Source organism: Lissotriton helveticus, chromosome 9 (assembly GCF_964261635.1).
Source record: "Lissotriton helveticus chromosome 9, aLisHel1.1, whole genome shotgun sequence".
NCBI classification, from domain to species: Eukaryota; Metazoa; Chordata; class Amphibia; order Caudata; family Salamandridae; genus Lissotriton; species Lissotriton helveticus.
Window position 1 is genome coordinate 481,846,774 of NC_136070.1, and position 22,663 is coordinate 481,869,436.

Below are 22,663 nucleotides of genomic sequence, written 5' to 3' on the forward strand. Positions count from 1 at the left end.
CAGACCTATCTGGCAAAATTGCATCTTACCTGTGCTTCGATGTATGCTATGCGGAGAAGAATGCGTGTTGGACGTCTGTCTTACACTACCATCAGCAGTACCAATGGATACAGATAACTTGCTAGGTCCTGTAACGGCTCATGCATCCTGTTGTCCCCAGCGCCTACCTATTCTGATGACGGCATTCGTTGAGACTTCACCACTACGAGTATGTGGCAGTGGAGTACGAGATGAGAGCAGCATCACACAGGTACAACCTTCAGTGAGCATTGCTGATCCTGACATCGATGATAGCAATCATTCTCACGACTGCACTGTTGCAGCATTTTCAAACTTGGTCGAACTTTCACCTGATGTCGTAGACCAATTTTTTGCGAGTCTGTCTGAAATGATGTTCTCCCCTGAACAGAAAGAATAACTGTTTAAGCAACAAGCACACAGCATTCCCTGAACTCTGAATTCGGCCTTCAGCTTTGATAAACAAAAGCTACTGAAAACATTTGGAACTATTTTTCACAAAGTACTCTGCTTAAAGTAGAACTATTCTTAGAGAACAGAGCTTCTATTTTAGGAACTCTAGAGACAATATTTAACCTCAGCCTCTAGCACATGTACAGCAATTTGTATTATTATGTGATGGAATGGTCTCGACCTTCTCTTCTGTGTAAATTTTCGCAATTCATTCAGCTGATATATATATGCATTTTTGCTTGAATGATACCACTTCTTGAAAAGCGTACAGTACCAATACTCATTTTCGTGTATTTACCATATACCATTTCAAATGCGAATTATGTATTTTGGGGTGGGTTGAAAACACATGCACCATTATATGTTTACTATTGCTTAGTTTTCAGTAATGAGGGACATTAGATCGTGGAGTGGGTGTTGTAATTCTATCTAGGACCCAAATTCGATATTCCTGATTTATGCCCTTGTGTGGTTATAATAAATAATATCCTTATAAAGGCATAAGAATCATATCCATATTTAGTCGTAGCCCATGCAGTCCAAATTAAGCAAGGCTACTTCCCCAGGCTCCTAGAGAGTACAACGAGTTCTTTAAACAAACCAAGCCACCAGCAGCCCGGGAAATCCCCCAGCTCTTGTTTTGATTTGCACAAGAACTCCTAGAGTCAGAAAGAACTGTTAGTTCTTGGTGACGTCTTATGTCCAACCTTACGTCAAACCCGGCACCTTTCAGGTATAAATATACCAACGTTGCCTTAAGCAAACACGGTGGTTTGGAGCAGACCGGCTATCTACTTGCCCGAGAGCCCAGCTGATGCGAGAGCCCACGGATGCCGCCCCTCCCTTTTGACGGACTGAGAGAGACGCTGTCTTTTCTCCAGCAGAGAAATCCAGCTCCGGTGTTTTCAGCCGCCCTTGCGGGTTGCTGGGATATCGAGTCCTGAGAAAGAGATACCAGACCTCCTGCTTTCTATTACCCAGGTACGGAGCTGACTAAACCCTTAAAGAGAATTCTTGATTCAGATCCTTGGCAAAACCAACTTAACTTAAACTGCTACTTACTTACTCCTTCCCACGTATTAGGCTTAGGTCAGGTAAACCGGGGTAGGCGTATTTAGAAGCACCAGTTGAGTTTGTTAGTCAATGTATATATGTATGTATATATTTTATCCATTTTAAAGTATCATATGGCTAAGAAACCGTATCAATGCTTTTACAGTATTATTTCTTAATACTCCTTTTACTGTACGCACTTTACTTTACTATGAGTATTGCAATTGTGGCAATTCATTTCTCTTGCATGAGAAAGAAGACTTCTCCATAAATAACACCTTTTATTGAAAACGCCCGTCTCTCTATTCTCTGCACTCTGGTGAAACTAAGTACGCATGATTGACTGAGTGAAATAGCTGTCTATTGTTTTCACACGACTCTAGAGATACACTCTTATTCTGAGGGAGCAAAGTGGTCATGTTTTATGGTTGTCAGAAGCTAATCCCTTCTTGTCTATCCAGGGAAGTTAAACTCCTCCTTGTTTATTCGAGAAAGTTTCTAGTGACCTCTGAGCTAGCTGGCAAAACTAATTAAGTCTAATATAGTCAGTAGAGACCTAGATGACCTCAGTCCTACGTCTACACTGCTGTTTATATTATTCCAATGCGCAGAGCCTATTGGGAATATAGGAACTACACTACAGTTGGAGTGGGGGAAAATAAGTATTTCTTAGTGGTATAAACTGCAAAAGCGCACTAAGCGGTACACTTTTCTGTCAGGGTATTAACTTACACGGAGCCTGCGATGGTTCTTCGACCAACTTATCCTGCCACCTGCAAGGTTCACCAGCTGCACTGATGGATCCAATTTTTAGGCAGCTTACTAATGGAAGCTATATTATGTTGAATGATCACAGCTGCTGTGGCATGTTGCCAGGAATAGATCTCTTGTAACTGTGTCAGCCAGGGTCACTTGTTGTATCAAGTATTGTTTCCTAAAACTAAGACATACGAGGAGTCGCCGTTATGGCCTTCACTGGACATCTCTTCTATACGAATTAATACTTTAAGCAGAATGAAAGCCATTCTTTTACAAAAAACTGTGCCACTGACATCGACAAAGAGACGTATGAACTACAAGTTGCAATGTCTTCTGCAGAGATACATGTCCTTTTATCCACAAACTGCCCTGTACATTTTGCATAAATGTTAGGTCGTATCTTAAACATGTCTGATATCAGTGGTATTGCACATGTATTTAAGACAGTTTTTTCAGGACAGTTAGCACCCTTTGAAGCAGTCCTTGGCATATTTCCAAACTTTGTGCACTCTGTGTTCGGCGGCCTGCCTCTCATTTTGTGACTCATAGCTGGAATACTATTTTTGTTCCTTCTGCTCCGCTATGGCAAGTCAAGTCACCATCGACAACCAGATTACCTTAGAGAACACTCTCCTGGCAATGAAGTATCGTGAGCGCATGATACCGATTCTGGGTTTGGCTCGTTTGAGAGATCTGAATACCACGCGGTTCCTATCATTCCGACCAATCTGGCAAGGTTGCATCTTACCCGTTCTACGATGCCTGCTATGTGGAGAAGAATGCATGCTAGACATCTGTCTGACACTCCCATCAGTCCTGCCTATGGATGTTGATACTTTGCTTGGTTCGATAACGGCCCATGCATTGTGTTGTCCCCAGCGGCTACCAGTCCTGATGACAGCATTCATTGAGGTCTCACAGATGCAAACTGCTGTCGGTGAGATACGTGGATCAACAGGCACACAGGTACCATCTCTATCTCCTATGAACATTGCTGATGCGTCTGACGCTTATGGCGATGCTTCACATTTTTGTGCAATAGGTCTACTTAATGAAGTGGTCCAACTTTCACCTACTGTGGTAGAGGAATTCTTTACCAGTTTAGAAGATGTGATGTTTTCTCCAAACAATTAGACAGACTTTTGAAATTAGCACACAGCGTTCTATGGACTCTGTATTCGACCTTCATTTTCCAAAACAAAATTTCTAATTTTAGAACTCTATTTTTTTACGATTTGACTTTTTCCAAAATTGAATTTTTTTTTGTTGGCACAAAGTAATCTGCTTGAAGTAGAACTATTCATAAAGAACAAGAATTCTGTGAAAACTTCCAAGAGACAACATTTGACCTCGTCCACTACCTAAACATTTTATTCTGCCATGGAATGGTCTCGAATTTTTTTCTTCTGTATTTACGAGCCATTTCATAAATGTAATTTCATGATTCATTCGGATAGCATTTCCAATGTCATACTATATGCTTTGAATGAAAACATTGCTTTTAAAATGCGTACAGCACAAATGCTCATTTTTGTGTACAAACCATTTCGAATGCATTTTTTGTATTTTGGGTGTTTTTTTTTACACATCATGCTTTAGATATGTTTTATGTGCTTAGAACTTAGTAATGTCATACATAATAAAGTGGAGTGGGTGTTGTATGGCGTTTTGGGATCCGATTGAAATTTTCCCGATTCATGCCCTTATATAGGTACAATTCACATTGCCCTAATATAGGCATAGAAATCATACCCATATTTAGACATAGCCCATGCAGTCCAAATACAGGCATGGCTACTTCCACCCGTACCCAAAAGTCACAATGATTTCTTGGAAAATCGGCTTAAGCAGTCAGGGACATCCCCTTGCTTGAATATTGATTTGTCCAAGAACTCATGGAGTTTACAAAGAACTGCCATTCCCTTGGGGTTCTTTTCTGACATTATTATGTCCACCTTTACGTCAAACTAGGCACCTTCAAGGTAAATGGGAAATCGAGTCCCGAGACAGAGATACCAGACCCCCTTCATTCTAAACTAAGGTATGGAGCTGATTAGACCCTAAGTGAAATCTTGGATAGATTCTTGGCAAAGAAAATTAAACCTATGCTACACCACACTTATTTTACTTCCTCCCACGTACTAGACTTAGGGTAGGTACATTGGCGTAGGCATATTTAGAAACACCAATTGAGTACTTTTAGCCATTGTTATTTATGTATGTATTTTTATGGCTTAGAAATCATACAGTGCTTTTACAGGATTATTTTATAATACTCTTCTCGCACTACGCATTATACTTTTCAACCTGCATTACGATTGTAACAGTTCATTTCTTTTGCATGAGAAAGAAGACTGTTCAATAAATCCTTTTATTGAAAACGCTCGTCTCTCTATTTCTCTGGAACTCTGTAGAAACGATCATGCATGATTGACTGAGTAAAATATCTATCTATTGTTTCCACGACTCTGAAGATACGTTTAATCTTGGGGAAACAAAGTTATCATGTTTATGCGGTTGTCATAAACTAATCCCTTCTTGTGAATTCGAGAAAGTTCCTAGTGACCTCTGAGCTATCTGGCACTCAGTATTAATTTTATTATATTCGATAGATACCTAGTAGACATAAGTCCTACGTCAAATCTATAGGATATATTATTCCAATGCGCAGAGCCTATTGGGAATATAGGAACTACACTACAGGAGATGTGGCAGTGGCTTTCTCAGGTTGTGGACCAGTCTTGCAGCGGCGTTTTGGATGTTCTGTAGCTTGCGGGCGAGGTTTTTGTTTATTCCAGCATAGAATGCGTTGCCGTAGTCGAGCCTGCTGGTGACCAAGGCGTGATTGACGGTCTTTCTGTGTTCGAGGGAGATCCATTTGAAGGTCTTACGTAGGAGGCAGTGGGTGTGAAAACCGTTTCACCGTAATTACTGATACCCAAGCACTGTTTACAATTTTTGGAAACCAAAAGGCTAAGATGCATCCTCGCATCGAGAGGTTGGGCATATGACAACAAGAATATGACTGTGAGATTGTGCACAAACTGGGGAAAGCTCAAAACCCGCTGGATTACTTTTCTCACGTGCCACTATCTTTCCACAGTTCAACCTCAAAGACAGTTAAAGCATATCTCAACTTTCTTGTGAGATCCGGCCTACCAGCGGCTCTGTCTGTGTAACACATGATTGCTGAAACCAATGCTGCCAAACACATGAGCATCATCAAAGAACTCATTACTGTGCACTCTTGGAGGACAAATACCAAGCCCCTTGCTGCTTATGTTGAATTCGAAAAGTTCAGAAATGTACAGGATGAGTTACCAGTCATCCAAGAAGACGTAATATTGTGAGGCTCAAAAATCATCATACCAGAAATCCTAAGACAGCGGGTCATCAAACAGGCCAATGAAGGACATTGTGGTATTGTGGCCACTAAGAAAGCCCTAAGAGGGCGAGCGTGGTTCCCTTGTCTAGATGAGCGCGTTGAGAAAGAGCTGAAGGCGTGCCACATTTGGAACTGCTTCTCCCCCAAGGTGACGCACCAGCCAGTGATAATGCTTGACTTTGCTGTCCATGCCTGGGAGAGGGTTGCAGTTGATTTTTTTGGACCATTAGGAAATGGACACCATTTTCTTTGGTGGAAGACTTATTTTTAACAAAACATGACAAAGCCATGGAATGGCTTGATTACATCTTCGCAACGTGGGGCATCCCTGAAATTCTAAAATCTGACAACAGTCCGCCCTTTAACAGCAAAGAAATCAAAGAATTTCTTGTCCGACTCAACGTAAAACACCAAAGGAGAACAGCCTTCTGGCCCAGGCCAATGCTGTATTGACGATTCATGGACACCCTCAAGAGGGTTATTTAATGAGCGTTCATAGAGGGGATTGATCTAAACCAAGCCAGGTGTCAGACACCCGCGGCCTATCGATCAACTCCTCACTCCACAACTGGTGAGAGACCTGCCACCTTGCTATTCGGAAGAGCTATCAGAACGAAATTACCTCCATGGACCCCAGACTGGTCGATGAACACTGACAAGGTTTGAGACACCAACGTAACTCATGAAAGGAAAATTAAAATGTATGCAGATCAGCATCGCCATGCGCATGAGACAGTATTTGACAAAGGAGATTGGGTACTGGTTAATCATAAATGAAGATGGAAAATGGACACTCCTTTTGCCGCTGAACCTTACAGGTTGTGGCATGCAAGGGATACATGGTGGTCGTCCTGGACAATCCATCACTCAGGACACATAACATTTCAGACACCTACTGCTACATTTGTCGAGTCCTGAAACCATGCCTGAGGCACCCCACCAGCATTTCTGGCTCAAGCACCTGACCCTATGTCACTGTCACCCAATCAGGGTAGACCATGATTATTTTGGATCTAATAACCAGACCTCAGTGCCAGGGTTCTAACCCCTTACTAAGTGTATGCCGAATTGGCTATCCCCAGTTGGCAAGTACTGACTTACTTATGAGTCCTTAGTCTATGGTACCTAGGGTAACAAGGGCATGTAAGGCAGAGTGTCCAGCCAAGGCTGTTGAACTCATTGTGCCACCCTTTTTGTAACAAAGTACAAAATGGCTCCCACCCTGCTACTGCAGACTGGAAGGGCAGAGTTTACACTGCCTGCTTGACTTTGCTGTTCAAACCAATGGCAAAGCCACCACTTCCCTTACCAATATATGTAAGTCATAAGGAAGGCAGACAGTGCCATTGTCAGGGACCTGTATAATATTAAGTGGGACATGTATGTTTATATATTATCTTGCAGCAACCCCCTACAAATTGTTGTTTTGCTGTGGAAACATTAGTAGCCCAAATGGTTGATACAGGGTTACATTACAGGCACGTACCCCAGCCTGGCTAACTTTTGAATGGGACTATCTAATTGGGTTTTATAAGGTATCAAATTAATTATGCCAATAAACCTGACCTGATGCCTAACTCCAATGTAATGTCACTATTAAAGTAAAGCAACATTTAGAAAGATGCCACTCTATGACCCAGTTGGCCTTGCATCAGCCCCGGCCCCCAGACAGCATTCTGCACACCTGGGGAGTTGTGTGAATGACTCCCATGCTAGAAAACAATAGAAGTCCCCTGCAGGAAGCGGTGTCACCTTCCCCCTTAAAAGAAGCCACAAAAGGCGAGCTTCAAAGGCGAAGCTGCCTCTGGTGGGCACATGGCAATAAAATTCTCGAGGGCCTTCCCTTTCTTTAAGTAGACAGGCTGAACTAAAGACAGGGCCAGAGAGGGAACACCAGTGTCCAAACTGGTTTTCTCATGGGCATGTATCCACACCTCTAGGGTGGTATACCAAGCTTCTAACAACCAAGGAAAGTGCCAACATCTTGGAAATGAGCAGAATAGTTCACTCTGGGATTGCTAAGTGCTATACATTGCCAGAAAGCCATCACCAGAAGGGAGGGGGCCTGGTAGCCCATTGGCTAATGACTGCTTGGCCCCCCTAGGGGCACTTTCCTGGAATAAATTTGGCACCCCTGGCACCCTGAAACTCAGAACACATTGGAACTGGAACAAGGACAGAAGAAGGACTACCCTGCTTCCCCTGGACTGCACAAAGTGAGGCTGCGCCATCAGCTGAACTGCACCTTCTGCACTTTTGGGCTAGAGAAGTTGGGACTGTCCCTGTGGCTCCTGGTGTGGGGAAAAGTCAAGCCTCAGGCCCAGGCAAAAGCAGTGACTCCAAGGATAATTTGACTGAGCCCCTGAAATCAGCTCCAGGGACAAAAGAGCTGAAGAACAGGCAAATTAGGAGCCACTTCCACAAACACACAGCTGATTGCCTCTGGGTGCCCCATGAGGCCAATCGGCAACAGCCAAAAGTTGCTCCCAAGTCGGCCAGACCCCATAATGCCATCAAAGTCCCAATTGGTTGCTTTAAAGGGACATTAGCCCCTGCTAAAGGATTTTGCTCCAACCGCTGTGCTCGGAAAATGGTAGCCCAGCAGCAGCTGGCCTTCTAATGTTTTGAAGAGGACTTTGTGGGGCCTGACCTCTGTGTCACCCAACATCACCTGTGGACTAAGAAATGACCACAAAGGCACCCCCATCGAGGCATAGCAACCGTAGCATCTTTGAGCATCTTTTTATCCTGTGTCCCCAGCATCAGGACTACTCCATTTCTGTTCATGGCAGTAATGGCTGCAACTGGACTGGAAAATGCTCTAGTGGCCAGGTAACTGTCCAGATCTACCCCACTGCCCCCCTAGACCTTCTCCATGTTGAATTTGGTTTCCTATACCAGTCAGGAGTAGATGAACTAACTGTTTCAAACTTTTGAAACGTTTACTAACTTTTTGTTGACCATTCCATTATTGTCTATGGCAGTCGTATTGTAATGGCTGGAACTGGACTGGAAAATGCTCTAGTGGCCAGGTAACTGTCCAGATCTACCCCACTGCCCCCTTAGACCTTCTCTGTGTAGAATTTGGTTGCCTACACCGGTCGAGAGTAGCTGAACTAACTGTTTCAAACTTTTGAAAAGTTTACTATCTTTTTGTTGACTATTGCTTGTTTGCGGTTGAATTAAAAACGGATACAATCTTTGAAAATCTGGATACCGGGATCATCTGGTGAATTTTGCTTATCAAGGACTATAAAAATTCATAAATATATAATCTGTTTTATGAATTGGTGTTGTGTTTCTTTTGTGTTCTGTGGCTTTCTTACTTCAATGTTTGGTACTGTTAAATGATTTACACTAAGTTCCTTTGTTCAAGCCATGCTGCTCAAAAGCCATAGCTACCCATGGTTGACATTAAATATGTTCCAACAAGCCTGACTACAACCAAGACAATTTTTGCTATAAGGCTACAGAGCCATACCGTATAGTACACCCAAATCGACACAATCCTGTTGGGATAGGAATGTTCCCTGCATAGTACACAGGTGAGTACCCTTGCTTGAGTAATCTGACTGCATGTGAAACTGGTATCCTCCCATTTTTGGCCTAGCTAGCAAGCCCAGCTAACAGGTTTGCTGAGTCCTATGTTTTTCCAGAAAAAGCAAAGATCTACAACATGTTCTGTTTTCTGGAGGGGCTCAACAAACACAGTCACTTTATTTACCCGAAACTACTGTCCATATCCTAGGCAAATGACATGAAGTAGAAGAGGCAGTGTACTGATTTTTGTGGAATGATAGTCCTGAGCAGACATTTTTTTTCTGTTCTAGAGATGGAGTGATACCTTCCGCCCCATTCATGACTAATGTAACATGCATGTAACCTCCAAATTTTTGCACAGACATTCCATTCACGTGTCAAGCATTTGTATTCACGGGGATGTGCAACGCATGTTTGGTGGCAAGATTCCATGTATAGTGAGAGTCTGATTGCTGGGACCATTGGTCCAATTTGGAAACTCATAAAATGTAGTATGGATACAGTTTTCCCAGAAAGTGTAAAAGTATTGTCTGTGTTACTGTGGCAGAAGGGTGCAGAACCTGACACTGAAGTGATGGAAGATGTAGACAGGGCTGCAATTAGAAATTCTATGATGCATTTTTAGAAAGGAGTTTCTGATTACTCATGGTGGATGGTAGAGAGAAGAAGTGAGCTTTCAAATTCTGTAAAGTGTAAAGAGGTTTCTAGGTGAAACCTGGCCTTTGTTTTTTTTCCTGATTGTTGCTTCAGAAAGGCTTCCACAACAAGGAGCGTCAAAGTGAATAAACCACTCAAGTACACCTCCACTCAAAGGTTCAATCCAACAAAGAACCTGAACATTTTACGAAACAGGATTTCTTAGGAAATCGAAGGCTATTCTTCTAATGTCTCCCCCCAACCGCTGGTTTCAATCAATTACCAGTCATGTCCAGTCCAAAATGTCCCATATAAAAAAGGTTATGTTTTCCAAACATATAATTACCAGTTTGACCCAGTTACATCCATTCCCTATCCCTTGAAAGGTGTATAAGGAGAAAAAAGGATGTGAAGGAAAGAAAGTACCTCACGTAAGCATCAACAGGGGAGATGCTGGTAGGTACTCACCAGTTTGCCCACGTTTCTCATCATCAGTAACTTTCTTATCCGTGAATAGAAAGAAAAGGTGTCCATTGTAAAATGTAAGAGGTGAATAAATGAGTAGAATAAAGTATGCACATAAATGTCTTGTGTCAAAAGACAAAGGACCCTGTACTGTGAGAAAGAGTAACCACTTTTCTCCAATTAAAGAGTTATTACTCACACGTTTTTGTTTTATTCCATTGTGTGAACCTACTCAGATTTGAAACGAGACCGCATGATTCAGACCACTTTAAAATGCACCAACATGTTTCATTGCCACTCTTCTTTACGTCAATTTCTTCAGGGCTTGGGCCGGACTTCACCACACTGGATCTCAAATTTTTAACCCTGGGTGACAAGTGGAGGCCATCAAAATTCATACCGGCTCCCTACCATTTTGAAAGGGAATCCTTGATTCATAGGAACCCTGTGGGACAGTCCGTTGCCATCCGTATACTGAGTTTCAGACATGTATACTGCTGTATTTCTTCCCAGCCTCCTTCAGAAAGGCTTACAATAGCCAGGTGTGGAGTTTTCACATTTCATTGTGTCAGTGTTTTGGAAACTCTTACTTGGAGACAGCAACATCACTACCTGCTTTGAGAGTTATCACCTCAATCATAGCCTGTGTCAGAGCTGTAGTAATAAAATGGCATTTGAAAGGGCACCAACTCACACTGGTTCCAGAATCAGTATATAAACTAGGCCACTTTGTTCCAGTTTCAGATAGCTTTCACTGACCAAGGAAAGGAGTGCTCCACAGAGCTCTCGAAGTGCTGCTGTGAGTACAAGGCTGGTATGTGCTTGACAGTCCTGGTAAAGGTGAGGGTGCATCACCTGAAATCTGCTCAGTTTGATGTAGAAACTGAGGTCCTGATTCACAAAGGTAAACATACACATTTTTGTATGTTTTTGCTTTTACAGTATTCACAAAACCGTATTTTAAAAGTGAGTGTACGAGTGCGAAGACTCCACAGTTGGGGTGGGGACCCTGCAAATATAATGATAGGACCGGCCTATATTTTTATGTGCGGAGTTCTTCACCCCAACTGCAGAGTCTACGCACTCATAAACTTACTATTAAAATGCAGTTTTGTGAATACTGAAAAAGCATACACTTACACAAACGTGTACGTTTACTTTTGTGAATCAGGCCCTGAGTCTGCCTCGCATCTAGAATCCTGCCTGCTCAGAGGGGGAAGGCTAATGCCTGGCCCTGCAGGAGAACAGACTGTCCATGAGGCCAGTAAGTCTCAATAAAGCTAACCAATTGTTGACTAGCACCCTTTAAGTGTATCTCGATGGACTGGTGGTGCTGATACTCGGTCTGTGACGTATCCAGAGAAGATCTATGCCATCGCTTTATCAGAAAGCCTGCCCTCCACCATGCACCCTTTGACTAGTCCTGCTGTGATGATCATCCCAGCTGCTCCAGAGAGGAGTGAGGCCACTACCTGTTGCCTTGCACCACTTCAAAGCAGGCAAATGGCACATACATGTCAAGCACACTGGCTGGAACTGTTACTGCTTTATCTCTTGTAACATGGGGCATGGAAACATTAGACTGACATTGATTCTTGAACGGTAAAGACCAGCATGCCTTAAGAGATATAAAGTTGCCATCAAGAACTCTTTTTTCCAAAGACCGCATGAAGTGACCTATGGGATACTGTTAAATGCTCTGTGAGCTTGAACCTGTGCCTGTTGTTGCCTCTTATCCCATCCCACTGATGGGAACCATTAATAGGGTACTGAAGATGGTGGGACTCCTAGCAGGAAACATGAGTCAGAAATATTTAATCCTGTACTGAACTCTTATTAGTGTGCATTATTTTGTTTCTATTGACACTATTGTACTTCTCATTTTTTAAGACAGACACTGGGATGAATAATGCATTATTGTGTTCCTTGGTTGATTGTTGAGCTCTGAGTCCTTCCCTCACAAACATCCTCTCTCAGAGGCCTTTGAATGCTTTGCCTCGCTACCTTGTGAGTCAAGCTTGGAAGGGATGTACTTGGCACAGTTTGCCAGAGCCACAGTAGGATAGTCTCCTGGACCCCCAGAGGCAAACAACTCCAATGACCACTGGTGTCGCTCAGTAGCTTTTGTCTACCTTTTGACCGATAAACGGGGTCAGACAAAACCGGTCTAATCTTCAAAGTGGGATAGTCCAAACATTAGGTGAGCAGGTGCCAGAAGCTTCCTTAAATAGACCCAGCTTCAGGAAAATCCTTATAGACTGCTGGATGGCAGTTCTCAGGAGTGGATACAAGACATTCCGCATTCATGGGCACATTACTTGATTTTCTGTTGAATATGCACGTGGCATTGACATGTGTCTCAACTCACACTTACTTGAAGGGTGTCAGCCACCTTGCAATCGTTTTTACCCTTCCAAAATGCTTTCTTAAACTTCTGTGGAATCACTGGCCAAGCTAATACTCCTCACCCTCAAGTTAAACCCCTTCCATTATTTTGTTATTTTGACTGGCCACAAAAAGAAGGGAGCCACCCTCCTTCGCAACTAAATTAGTTATGAGAAATGCCCTTTTTCACCATCCTTGAAGTTTAAGGGACACATGAACAAAGCTCTTCTTCAGTCGAAAACCTTGCAATTTTCAAAATCACAAAAGGGCCAATATACTAACCCCATTTTGGGAGTTGGAAAATGATGGATTATGACTCTAGTGTTGGTCATCCACCAGTTGCAAGGTTCTCACTTCTGTGCTTAGATATAAGCACTTGAACATGACGCTTCATGTCATGGAACCTTTTTTCTATTCATTAACTGTTTGGACGTATGATGGTACACCATTACCCTCCTGTGTTATTTGTTGCCAGATTTTTGATCTGCTGTCGCTACTGGTCATGGTCACCAAATATCCCATAAGTCTAGCCTCTTATTTCCCCACATCCTCTGCCTGTACTTGCACTTCAGGTTCCATAAATTTACATTTTATCAGACACTAAGGAGCCATGATGTTGATTAGACAGGTGTGAAAAGATGGACAGCACTCTGTTCAGTTAAACGGAAGTGGATTAAAAAAGCCCAATGGGCTTTTATTTACAAGGTATTAATGCAGTGCAGTGCTGGAAGCCTTTTGGCTGTGGAATGCTGCGTTTATTCCGAAGCAAAGGGCTAGGTCATATCTACTAAGATATGACGGGTCCCTTTGCTCTCCCCTGTACTGGCGCAGGCACCCTTGCACCTTGTGGGACACCTTCCTGCACAAAATTAATCACAAGAGGGGATTTCCTCTTCCTATGTGTGCTGCAGAATGCAGCAAGCATTCAAAGAGGAAATAAACGAGGAGAAATTAAAACATTTCTCCTTGTTGCTCCTCCCTATGCCTCCCCTGGGGAGGCGAAGCATTCTGACTGATTTCCAAGTCTAAAATTTCTCGTAAATCGAGAAATGTGGCAGAAATCATGAGTGTTGCATGGGAATATTGCAAGACAGAAAATCTACCTACAAAAATATCGACACAGAAATATTAACGTCAAAAATATCGAAGTCCTATCTACACAAAGGTAAGTACAAAAATATCGAAAAAAAATATTGTAAAAAATATCGATGTTAAAAATATCATTTTTTTAATGTTTTAATAATAATGTAAAAATAAGTAAAAATGTTATAAAATTTACAAAATTATAGATATAAACATTAAAACATTTAAAAAATAATAACTAATAAATATAATTTTAAAACTTAATTGAACATCTACATATAAATTAATATATATACTTACTCCACATATTGCAACAGTAGGGAAAGCGTTGGATAGCGTAGGGGTAAAAATTACTATTCCCACTCAAGTGAGTGCAACAGTAGGGAAAGCGTTGGATAGCGTAGGGGTAAAAATTACTATTCGAACTCCAGAGAGTGCAACAGTAGGTAAAGCGTTGGATAGCATAGGGGTAAAAATGACTATTCCCACTCCAGAGAGTGCAACAGTAGAGAAAGCTCTGGAAAGCGTAGGGGTAAACATTTGTATTCCCACTCCAGAGAGTGCAACAATAGGGAAAGCGCTGGATAGCTTAGGGGTAAACTTAACATACTTATCAATTACATATTTTTTTATTTAAAAAAAATACCATATTAATAATTAATTTACAAACAATGTATTATTAAATACCAATAAATTAAAATTAATATGTATTTAAAACACAATACATTACATCCCACACTACACACAACACACTACACATACAAAAACACAAATAATTTCACATACAAAAAACACAATTAATGTAACTATCAATTATTAACAATTAATAATATATTAATATAATTATAAATTAACTAACTAATTAAACATAATTACCAATTAATAATTAATCACACATTAATAATTAATTAGCAATAAAGTAATTAACAATAACAATAAATAATCTTTATTAATAAACACATTCTAAAATAATATAATTAACTAATTAATAACATTTAATTACCAATTAATAAGTAATTAACAATTAAATATTGATAAATACCAATAAATAAAAACAATTACATTAATGAATTTAATTTAATTATATCCTTTCCTATTCCCCTATAAACCCACAACCCACTACATATAAAAAAATCACATAATTAATTTATCAATTAATCACCTAATTAAAATTAATCATCAATTAATTATTAATCAACAATAAATTAATTAACAATAACAATACATAATAATTATTAATAAATTAATTCTAATTAATATAATTAACTAATTAATACAAATTAATTACCAACTAATAATTAACAATTAATTAATCATCAATACCAATTAATTAAAACATATTAATTAATTATAATTAAATAACTTCCCACCCTATTCCCCTATAAACCCACAACCCGCTCTGATACTCAAACGCAAAATTATTTTAACAATATTACTAATTTCTTAACATTTATTTTAAAATGTATAATATGACATTAAAAAAATGTTTAACATACATATGAAATACATACTAAAATTCATAACACTAAAAAAAATTAAATATTATTAACAACAATATTTTTGCTTACGATATTACTTACTTCGATATTTCTTACTTTGATATTTAAAAAAAGATATTACTTACCTTGGAGTCGATATTCTGGTCAACGATATTCTTGACTTCGATATTCTGTCCCTATGATATTAAAAACTCGATATTAATGTAGGTCGATATTTTAAATTCCATATTTTGACTGCCCACCACATGGGAATACCCACAGCAACACCCATGGCACACCCCTTCCACGCAAAGTGTTGCATGTAAAGGGGTCATATTTACAAGGACACGAAAAGCCACGCTGGGTGGCTGTATGTGTCCTTGTAAATATGGGGCAACAGATTGCACCACTGGTGCATCACAAAAAGGGACGCACCAGTGGTGCAAGGGGCTTGTAAATAAGCCCCACACAAAATGTCTGCCTGGAGATCTTTTACAGATGATGGTTCAAAAATAGTTTCTCATCTGTGTGGTTGCTACGAAATGAAGGTCAAGAAGCCAGTATGCTGTCCTGTGCAGTGGTTGATGTTTTGGCACATGAAAATGACACATTTCCTATTGTTCTATGTAATTTCCTGTTGATGCAGTGTTGCCATGCATCCACGTTTTTTCAGTCCATTCTTCCGGCTGATAAATTTGGATGCTATAAAACCTCATGTGAAAAATATTGGGTGTGGAAAAATGCCACCCATTAGTTCAAATTCCATGGGACCCCGAAAAAACTCATAATGGAGTGATCTTCTGGATTCAGTAGACAGCTCACAACGTTACCACCCCCGATTAATTGTAAATTCGTAATCAGGGCCTAAGCGTGCATTGCTCATTCCTGTGGCAATTTACAATGGATGTTCACAACACAGCTTGACAAATGGGCAGTCCTTTCATTCTGTGTATTTTCTGAGTTTAGTTCCGACACTGTTATTCTTATACTGATTCTACATAAATGTTTGATAAAATATTAAAATTGTTGTTCGTAATTTGATAGTATTTTGATATGCAAACATAATGTCTCACGTGTATTATGTCCTTACACATGAATACCATCTCCTGCACCGCTTCATCCGAACCTGAAAATAATATTGCTTGCACTGATAAAGAGGTAAATGTTTGAATCTTTTACCACTCATCTACTTAGGGCCTTATTACGAGTTTGGCAGTCCGTGTACCGCCGTACCCGTGGTCACGGTCCAACCGTCGTTAGTTTGGCAGTCTGACCGCCATATTACAAGATGGGCGGATTGCTATTGGAATGCTCACGGTGGAACCTCTGTCATCATCAGCACACAGCTGACTGCTAGGACAATAGGGCTTGGTAACGAGTTTGGTCATCTGACCGCCCGAACGCCACGTTCGCAGTTGCCAGAAGACCACATCGCTGGCAGTCTTAAGAACGCCAAATTATGGGATTTACCACAGTGCCGACGGGGTGGCTTTGGAGATCTTGCGGCAATGGTGATTAGTTTTACACATGTATTGATGCCTGTGTGAACATTTCAACTGCATATGTGTTAAATGCACACATATGCATGATAGATGTGGAAAAATACCACCAACCCATTGCTGGAGATGACCCACATGTGGGCAGTCCAGGCAATGGGTATATGGTGCAAAAACGGCTCACTGGTATATCGCTGCAAACAAGGTTGTAATCCTTGGGGTGAAGATGCTGCTGTGAAGGGGGGACCTGAAGAAAGGGATCTATGTTGAACTCTGATGGAAAGAACAGCAAAGGGGTGAATATCCACCTCAATTCCTTTGTTTCCGGGTACTTGAAGCTGGCGGTCCCATCACCGCGGTTAGCTCGTCAGGAAGCCAACTCGTAATATGGATAGAGGCGAAACTCCACCCTACTATCCTATGGCTGCTGCTTTTCTCTGACCGTGACCTCAGGAGTCTGCGGTGTGCTGGCAGTATTGGAGGTTCAGCTGTGGACTTTCCAATAGCACTCTACTCATTGCCTTATCCGGCGGTCAGACTGCCAAGCTCTCGGAAGGTGGACCACTGAAACAGCCGTTCACGAACCGCCAAACTCACAATAAGGCACTTAGGGGCTCACTAGGATCCTATCGGAAATCGGGACCGCCCGCCCTAAGGGCGGGGGTCCCGCACGCACCATTAGGATGTGCCCGCCACAGTGGCGGGCACATCCTGTATTTATAGTATTGTGGCGGGCGGAGCTCTCTGCTCCGCCCGCCACAATACTAAAAATGCTTTGCATCATTTACATAAACAAAGCGGCAGGCACCGCGCGGTGCCTGCCGCTTTGATTATGCAAATGCAGGGGGGTACCACAGGTACCCCCCCGTGTGTCACCCCCCTTGGGCCTTCACTCTGGGGGCCCACAGGGGGCCACCAGAGTGAAGACCGCCTGCCTTTCTGTGGCGGCATTGCTGCCACGGAAAGGCTCGCCAAAATGCCTATCATAATATGGCTGAAGGTGTCTGCTTGACACCGCCACCATATTAATCATTTTCCGCCCCGGCCACAATGCGGGTGGTGTTTTGCTCTGCCGTGGTCCCCCCGTCACTCTAATATGGTGGGGGGGGAATACTGGGAAGGATGGCGGGCGGATTGCCCCCGCCAGGCTGGCGGTGGCTACCGCCAGCCTGGCGGGGGCAATCCACCAGCCATCCTAATGGACCCCTTAGTGTCCAAATTTGGTTGGTTCGAGCTGGATCATACCAGGTCCCCATGATATTATCCACCTAGGATAAATGTACTCACATTGAAGCTAAATGAGAAACATTTAGAAAGTCAGTGCTTATCGTAAAGCTATGCCATCAACCTGGCTTGGAGGACCAACACTGGAGTTCCGTTGACTATATTTTAGAGGTAATAAGTTTCACTCCCTGGTTAGTGGAATTTCCCTCCATTTGGGTGGACAACAGTGATTTGGGAGTTTAGAATTGTTGGGTTCCCGGTGATTGAGAGTAGCCACATCATGCCTTTTGTTCAATGGGGTTAGTTCTTTTTTTGTTCAGATCAGAAGGGGGAACCTATTTCGAATACCAAGTAAACAATTGGTAGCCCGAGCAATTAGCCTACATGTGGTAGCAGCAAATAAAGTCCAAATATCAGTCCTTTGTGTATTTTTCTTGTTTATTCCAAGTTGTCAAGATATCTTTCAATGGTATCCATCTTCTTCAACAGAATGACTTTAAAGCACAAGCCATGCCAACATGTGTTTCGTCCATGTGGCTATACGCCTTGGACTTCATCAGGGCAAAGAGCAGTAATTCGAAAGCCTTAGGTAATTGAAAGTCGCATCAAGATAAATCATTGGTAAACCTAAAATCAAAGTATGTCCTTTCTTCTGATAGCAACCATATTCCTACGTTGAATATTGTCAGTTAAAAGTCATCAAGTCAGCCACATATCCTGGAACCGACTTCATCGGCAGGGAGACCTCTTATAAGGGTATTGGTGTTCAAAACCGATACCCTTCCGAGAGGTCTCTCTGCATTTAGGAAGTCTCAATCTCAACAACTGCTGTCAAAGTAATTTGAAAAGTTAAGTGCAAAATAATCACATTATACAAGACGACCCCATTGTTGACTTTACATTATTGAAGTCAGGGGCAACCTTTAGGAAACAGATATGTTCTTGTCTATTTCTTTAAAGATTGTCTTAACAGTGGACTTTTTGATTCCTAGACAAATGAGGATCTTCAAAAGAAAGTTCTCCACTTGAGTAGGCAGCTGGAACAGCAGCGTGAGTTGTATCATGAAACGTTAAGTAAATCAATCAAAACTGAGGAGGTGTTGCAGGAGCAAAAGGAATCCCTCAAGCACTTGAAAGGAAAAATGGCTTCAGAAGATTTGCTAAAAGATGGCTTCAATTTTGAAAGGAAGAAGGTAAGAAGCATTCACTAAGGCTGATTGTTGGTTGAGGTATAAATCAGACAGTACACATGATATTTTTCATGAATCATTTAAATGAGTAGACATAAACATATGCCGTCTTGACTAGATGCAGGTGGGGCACAGAGAATGCCTCACAAGGCCTAAGAATCTCACTGTTGGATACAAATCAAGAAACCCATAATAAAAGGAGTTTAATAAAAACTATGAAACTTAGCTAAGAATACGTTTTACAGTTGGAAAGCCAAAGATTCATAAAATTACACAATTTGGAGCACAAAATCAGGAATCGCTACATACTAAATGTATTTAGTCATTCTGCATACTCTTTCCAACTCACAGAGTACCTTTTGCACCCTATTCTGAATTGCAAAGAGAAAGGGTTGTGAAGGGGAACTGCCCTTCCTCTATTCTTTTTAACTGACACCTATCAGTGAGTTGCAGCTATAATTGTAGTTGCGATCCATTGAACTGATACCAACCCCACACCTAGGTGTATATCTGATCCAGGTTCCCGTATGGGACAGCATCCATTTTATGAATGGCAGTGGGAAGCCTTGGGAGAAGCACACAGAAGTCCAGGTTCATGTTCCCTGAGTATCATTGTCTGCATGTGAATTGTTTTTTAAAGCAGCTCCTTTTCCATAAAGTAACACATATAGAGAAGGTACACAATGGATAGAGATCTTCTTTTATTTATAAATCTTTTTCCATAGCAGAAATTAAACATTGCATTATGATGATATTCATTTTCATGACATAGTACATGAAGACATAGTCCAATAATGGGCAAGTAGTGTCAACTGTCGTGCCTTTCATATATCTTACTCTCCCCTCCCCGTCCCTGTATTTGCTCTTCCACCAATCTGACCCCCCCAAACAGCTCCACTGCGAGTACCTGGCATGCAAATAATTCCTCTGTATTCATTCCAGACCTTGATCCATTTACTGGGAAAGCCTTTACTCTCATAGACTGGCCTCTCTGCCAGCATGCACCTGTCCATATCCGCTTTCCACTCTCCCAGTGTAGGGGCCGCCGTGGCTCTCCACAATTTGGCTATGGTGCGCTTGTCTACCATAAACCCCAATCTCACCCAGAGATGCTCTTTGCTATTTAGATCTGTAGCTTCCCATATATTCAAAGGCACCTGCTTTGGTGATTAAATTATGTCAATTTTGTATACATTCTGCATATAGGACATCATCGCCTCCCATTATTCCTAAAGCACCGGGCATCCCAATATCATGTGGAAAATGGAGCCCTCCTGCTCACATCCCTTATTTCATAGCGCTGAGACAGACCTCCCCATTTTAAATAATGTTGTGCAGGCGAAGTTGGTTCTGGGTAAAATCTTATGCTGTATTAATCCGAAATGAGAGCATATGGCCACCTCTCTAGGTGAGGTCATAGCCTCCTGCCATTCTTCCTCCTCCAGGTGTTCCCCGTCTTACTCCCAGTGATCCCGAAGGCTTGACAGGAGTTCCAGGGAGTTATTTGGGATTTTACGATATGTTAGGGAGACCGCTTACTTCCCCATATATTTGTCCAGCAGTCTATCCTCCAGCAGGAAGGACACAGAAAGCTCCTCTCCTTTCGGCAGTGCCCCTCTTATGTGTGACTGACCTGGAGGTAACAAACGGCCTCTGAATGTGCCAACTAGTGGTCCTTCTGCAGGACCGGAAAGAATAGAACCTCTCCCCCACCCTCGAGAGGCCAATAAGATCCCATTCTTCGAAACCCAGATGTCTTGCCACTAGCCCCAGTTTCACGGTGTCCCACAGTGGAGTCACCCACATGATCTTATTGCACCTGCCCAAGGCTGTTAGTGCATCCTGCCGGACCTGCAACATGACCGAAGTCGGGCTAGGGAATGAGCTGGTCTTACTTGCACTATAGATTGCTCTGAGATAACCTCCCAGTTGCATATTGCGGTGATCCATTCTATATGTCGACTCATCTTGGGACAGATGGAGCCAATGATTGACTACCATGATCTGGGCCACCCAGTAGTATTTCAAGAGGAGTACTGTTCCACCATCATACCAGCTTCTGGTCGATTTTGAGAGAAATATCCTGAGAGAGCCTCCTTCCTAAAGGAGTGTACAAATGACAGCATCTACAGTCAGAAAGTATGCAGGTGACACCGGGTGTGGAGTGTTGTGGAGCACGTAAAGAAAGCGGGGAGAGGGCTGTGCTGATGACGGAGCAGTTCTGTCATGGCCCGCCCGACGCACCTGCGCGGCGCGTTCTATTAAGCGGGCGGGGCCATGACGGAACCGCTCCGTAATGAGCACGGCTCAACCGCGGCTGGTGACGGTGCGGCAGAATAGCCGCCGCAGCGATGTGGTTAAAGAGTGATGCTCTTACCAAGAGGGATAATGGTAGGGGCCTCCAGTGTTGAACATCATTTAGTACATGCAACAGTTGGGTTCTAGGTTGCCTTCACAAAAATAATTTAGGGTCTCTAGTTATGTTGATACCCAGACAGCGAAACCCCTCCATTATTATCTGTACTGCTCAGTCTCCAGGGAGACATGGGGACCACCCCAGAGCACATAGATTAACAACTTCTCCAATTGGATAGTGTATCCAGAGTATTTATGATACAAGTCAAATATGTGCAGTATTCTGTGGAGTGGAGTGCTCAGGCTTGCTATATCCAACAAGAAGAGGAAGATCCTGTCTTCCCACTCCATGGACCACAGCAGCACCCTGATGAGCGGGTCAGCCCGTATCCATACCGCAAAGGGTTCAAGCACCAGCACAAATATCAGAGGAAAGGGACAGCCCTGCCTCGTGCCCCGTTGCAATGGGAAAATATTTTGATGGGTCCCCATTTACTGTCACTCGTGCCAGCGGGTCAAAGTATAATTCATTCTAAGAAACAAGGCCTAAATCCCTGCTTTTCTGAAACTGCGTACATGAATGGCCACGCCACCATATCAAATGCCATCCATATGTCCAATGATACCACTGCTGCGTCCTCACAAATATCTTCAGCTCTGCCCAAAACTGGATGCAGACATTTCAAGGTAAGCGTGGTGTTCCTTCCTGGCATAAAACTGGATTGGATCAACAACTGTATAACTTAGGTCAGTCGGGTCGCCAACAGTTTTTTTTAGTATTTTAACTATTGTTTAGTAGTGAAATCGGCCTATAAGAGGCACATTCCTCTGGCGGTTTACCCTCCTTTGTGGATCACAACTATGTTGGCTATCCTTTAGTCTCTCGGTAGGGAGCCCACCTCACAACTCTCTTGAAACATCTTTAGGAGAAGGAGTGCTATTTTAGCTGCTGTAAGTTGGGACAGCTCAATGGGCTGACTGTTTGGACATCCAGCCTTTTCCAAGTTTAGTGCCCGAATGGCCTGGAAGACTTTATTTTCTGTGAGATCTTGTTCGAGGAGGTCTCTGTCATCAGATGTAAGATCTGGCAACCAGAGAGTACCAGCAGCTCCCGCACCTCCTCAATTGTAGCGGTGAAGCACG

General features: G+C 42.3%; 1 protein-coding gene across 2 annotated transcripts in view; it reads left to right on the forward strand.

Annotated features, from left to right (window-relative positions):
* The window catches only part of LOC144781452 (coiled-coil domain-containing protein 170-like), a 782,697-nt gene that overhangs the window by 493,870 nt on the left and 266,164 nt on the right, over positions 1 to 22,663 (forward strand). Inside the window, exon 9 of one of the 2 annotated variants that reach the window (XM_078660314.1) lies at positions 18,968 to 19,168. The exons of the other annotated variant lie outside the window; for it this stretch is intronic. Within the exon in view, the coding sequence (XP_078516440.1) occupies positions 18,968 to 19,168 (201 nt within the window). The remainder of the gene's footprint in view (positions 1 to 18,967; positions 19,169 to 22,663) is intronic. 2 annotated transcript variants of the gene reach the window in all.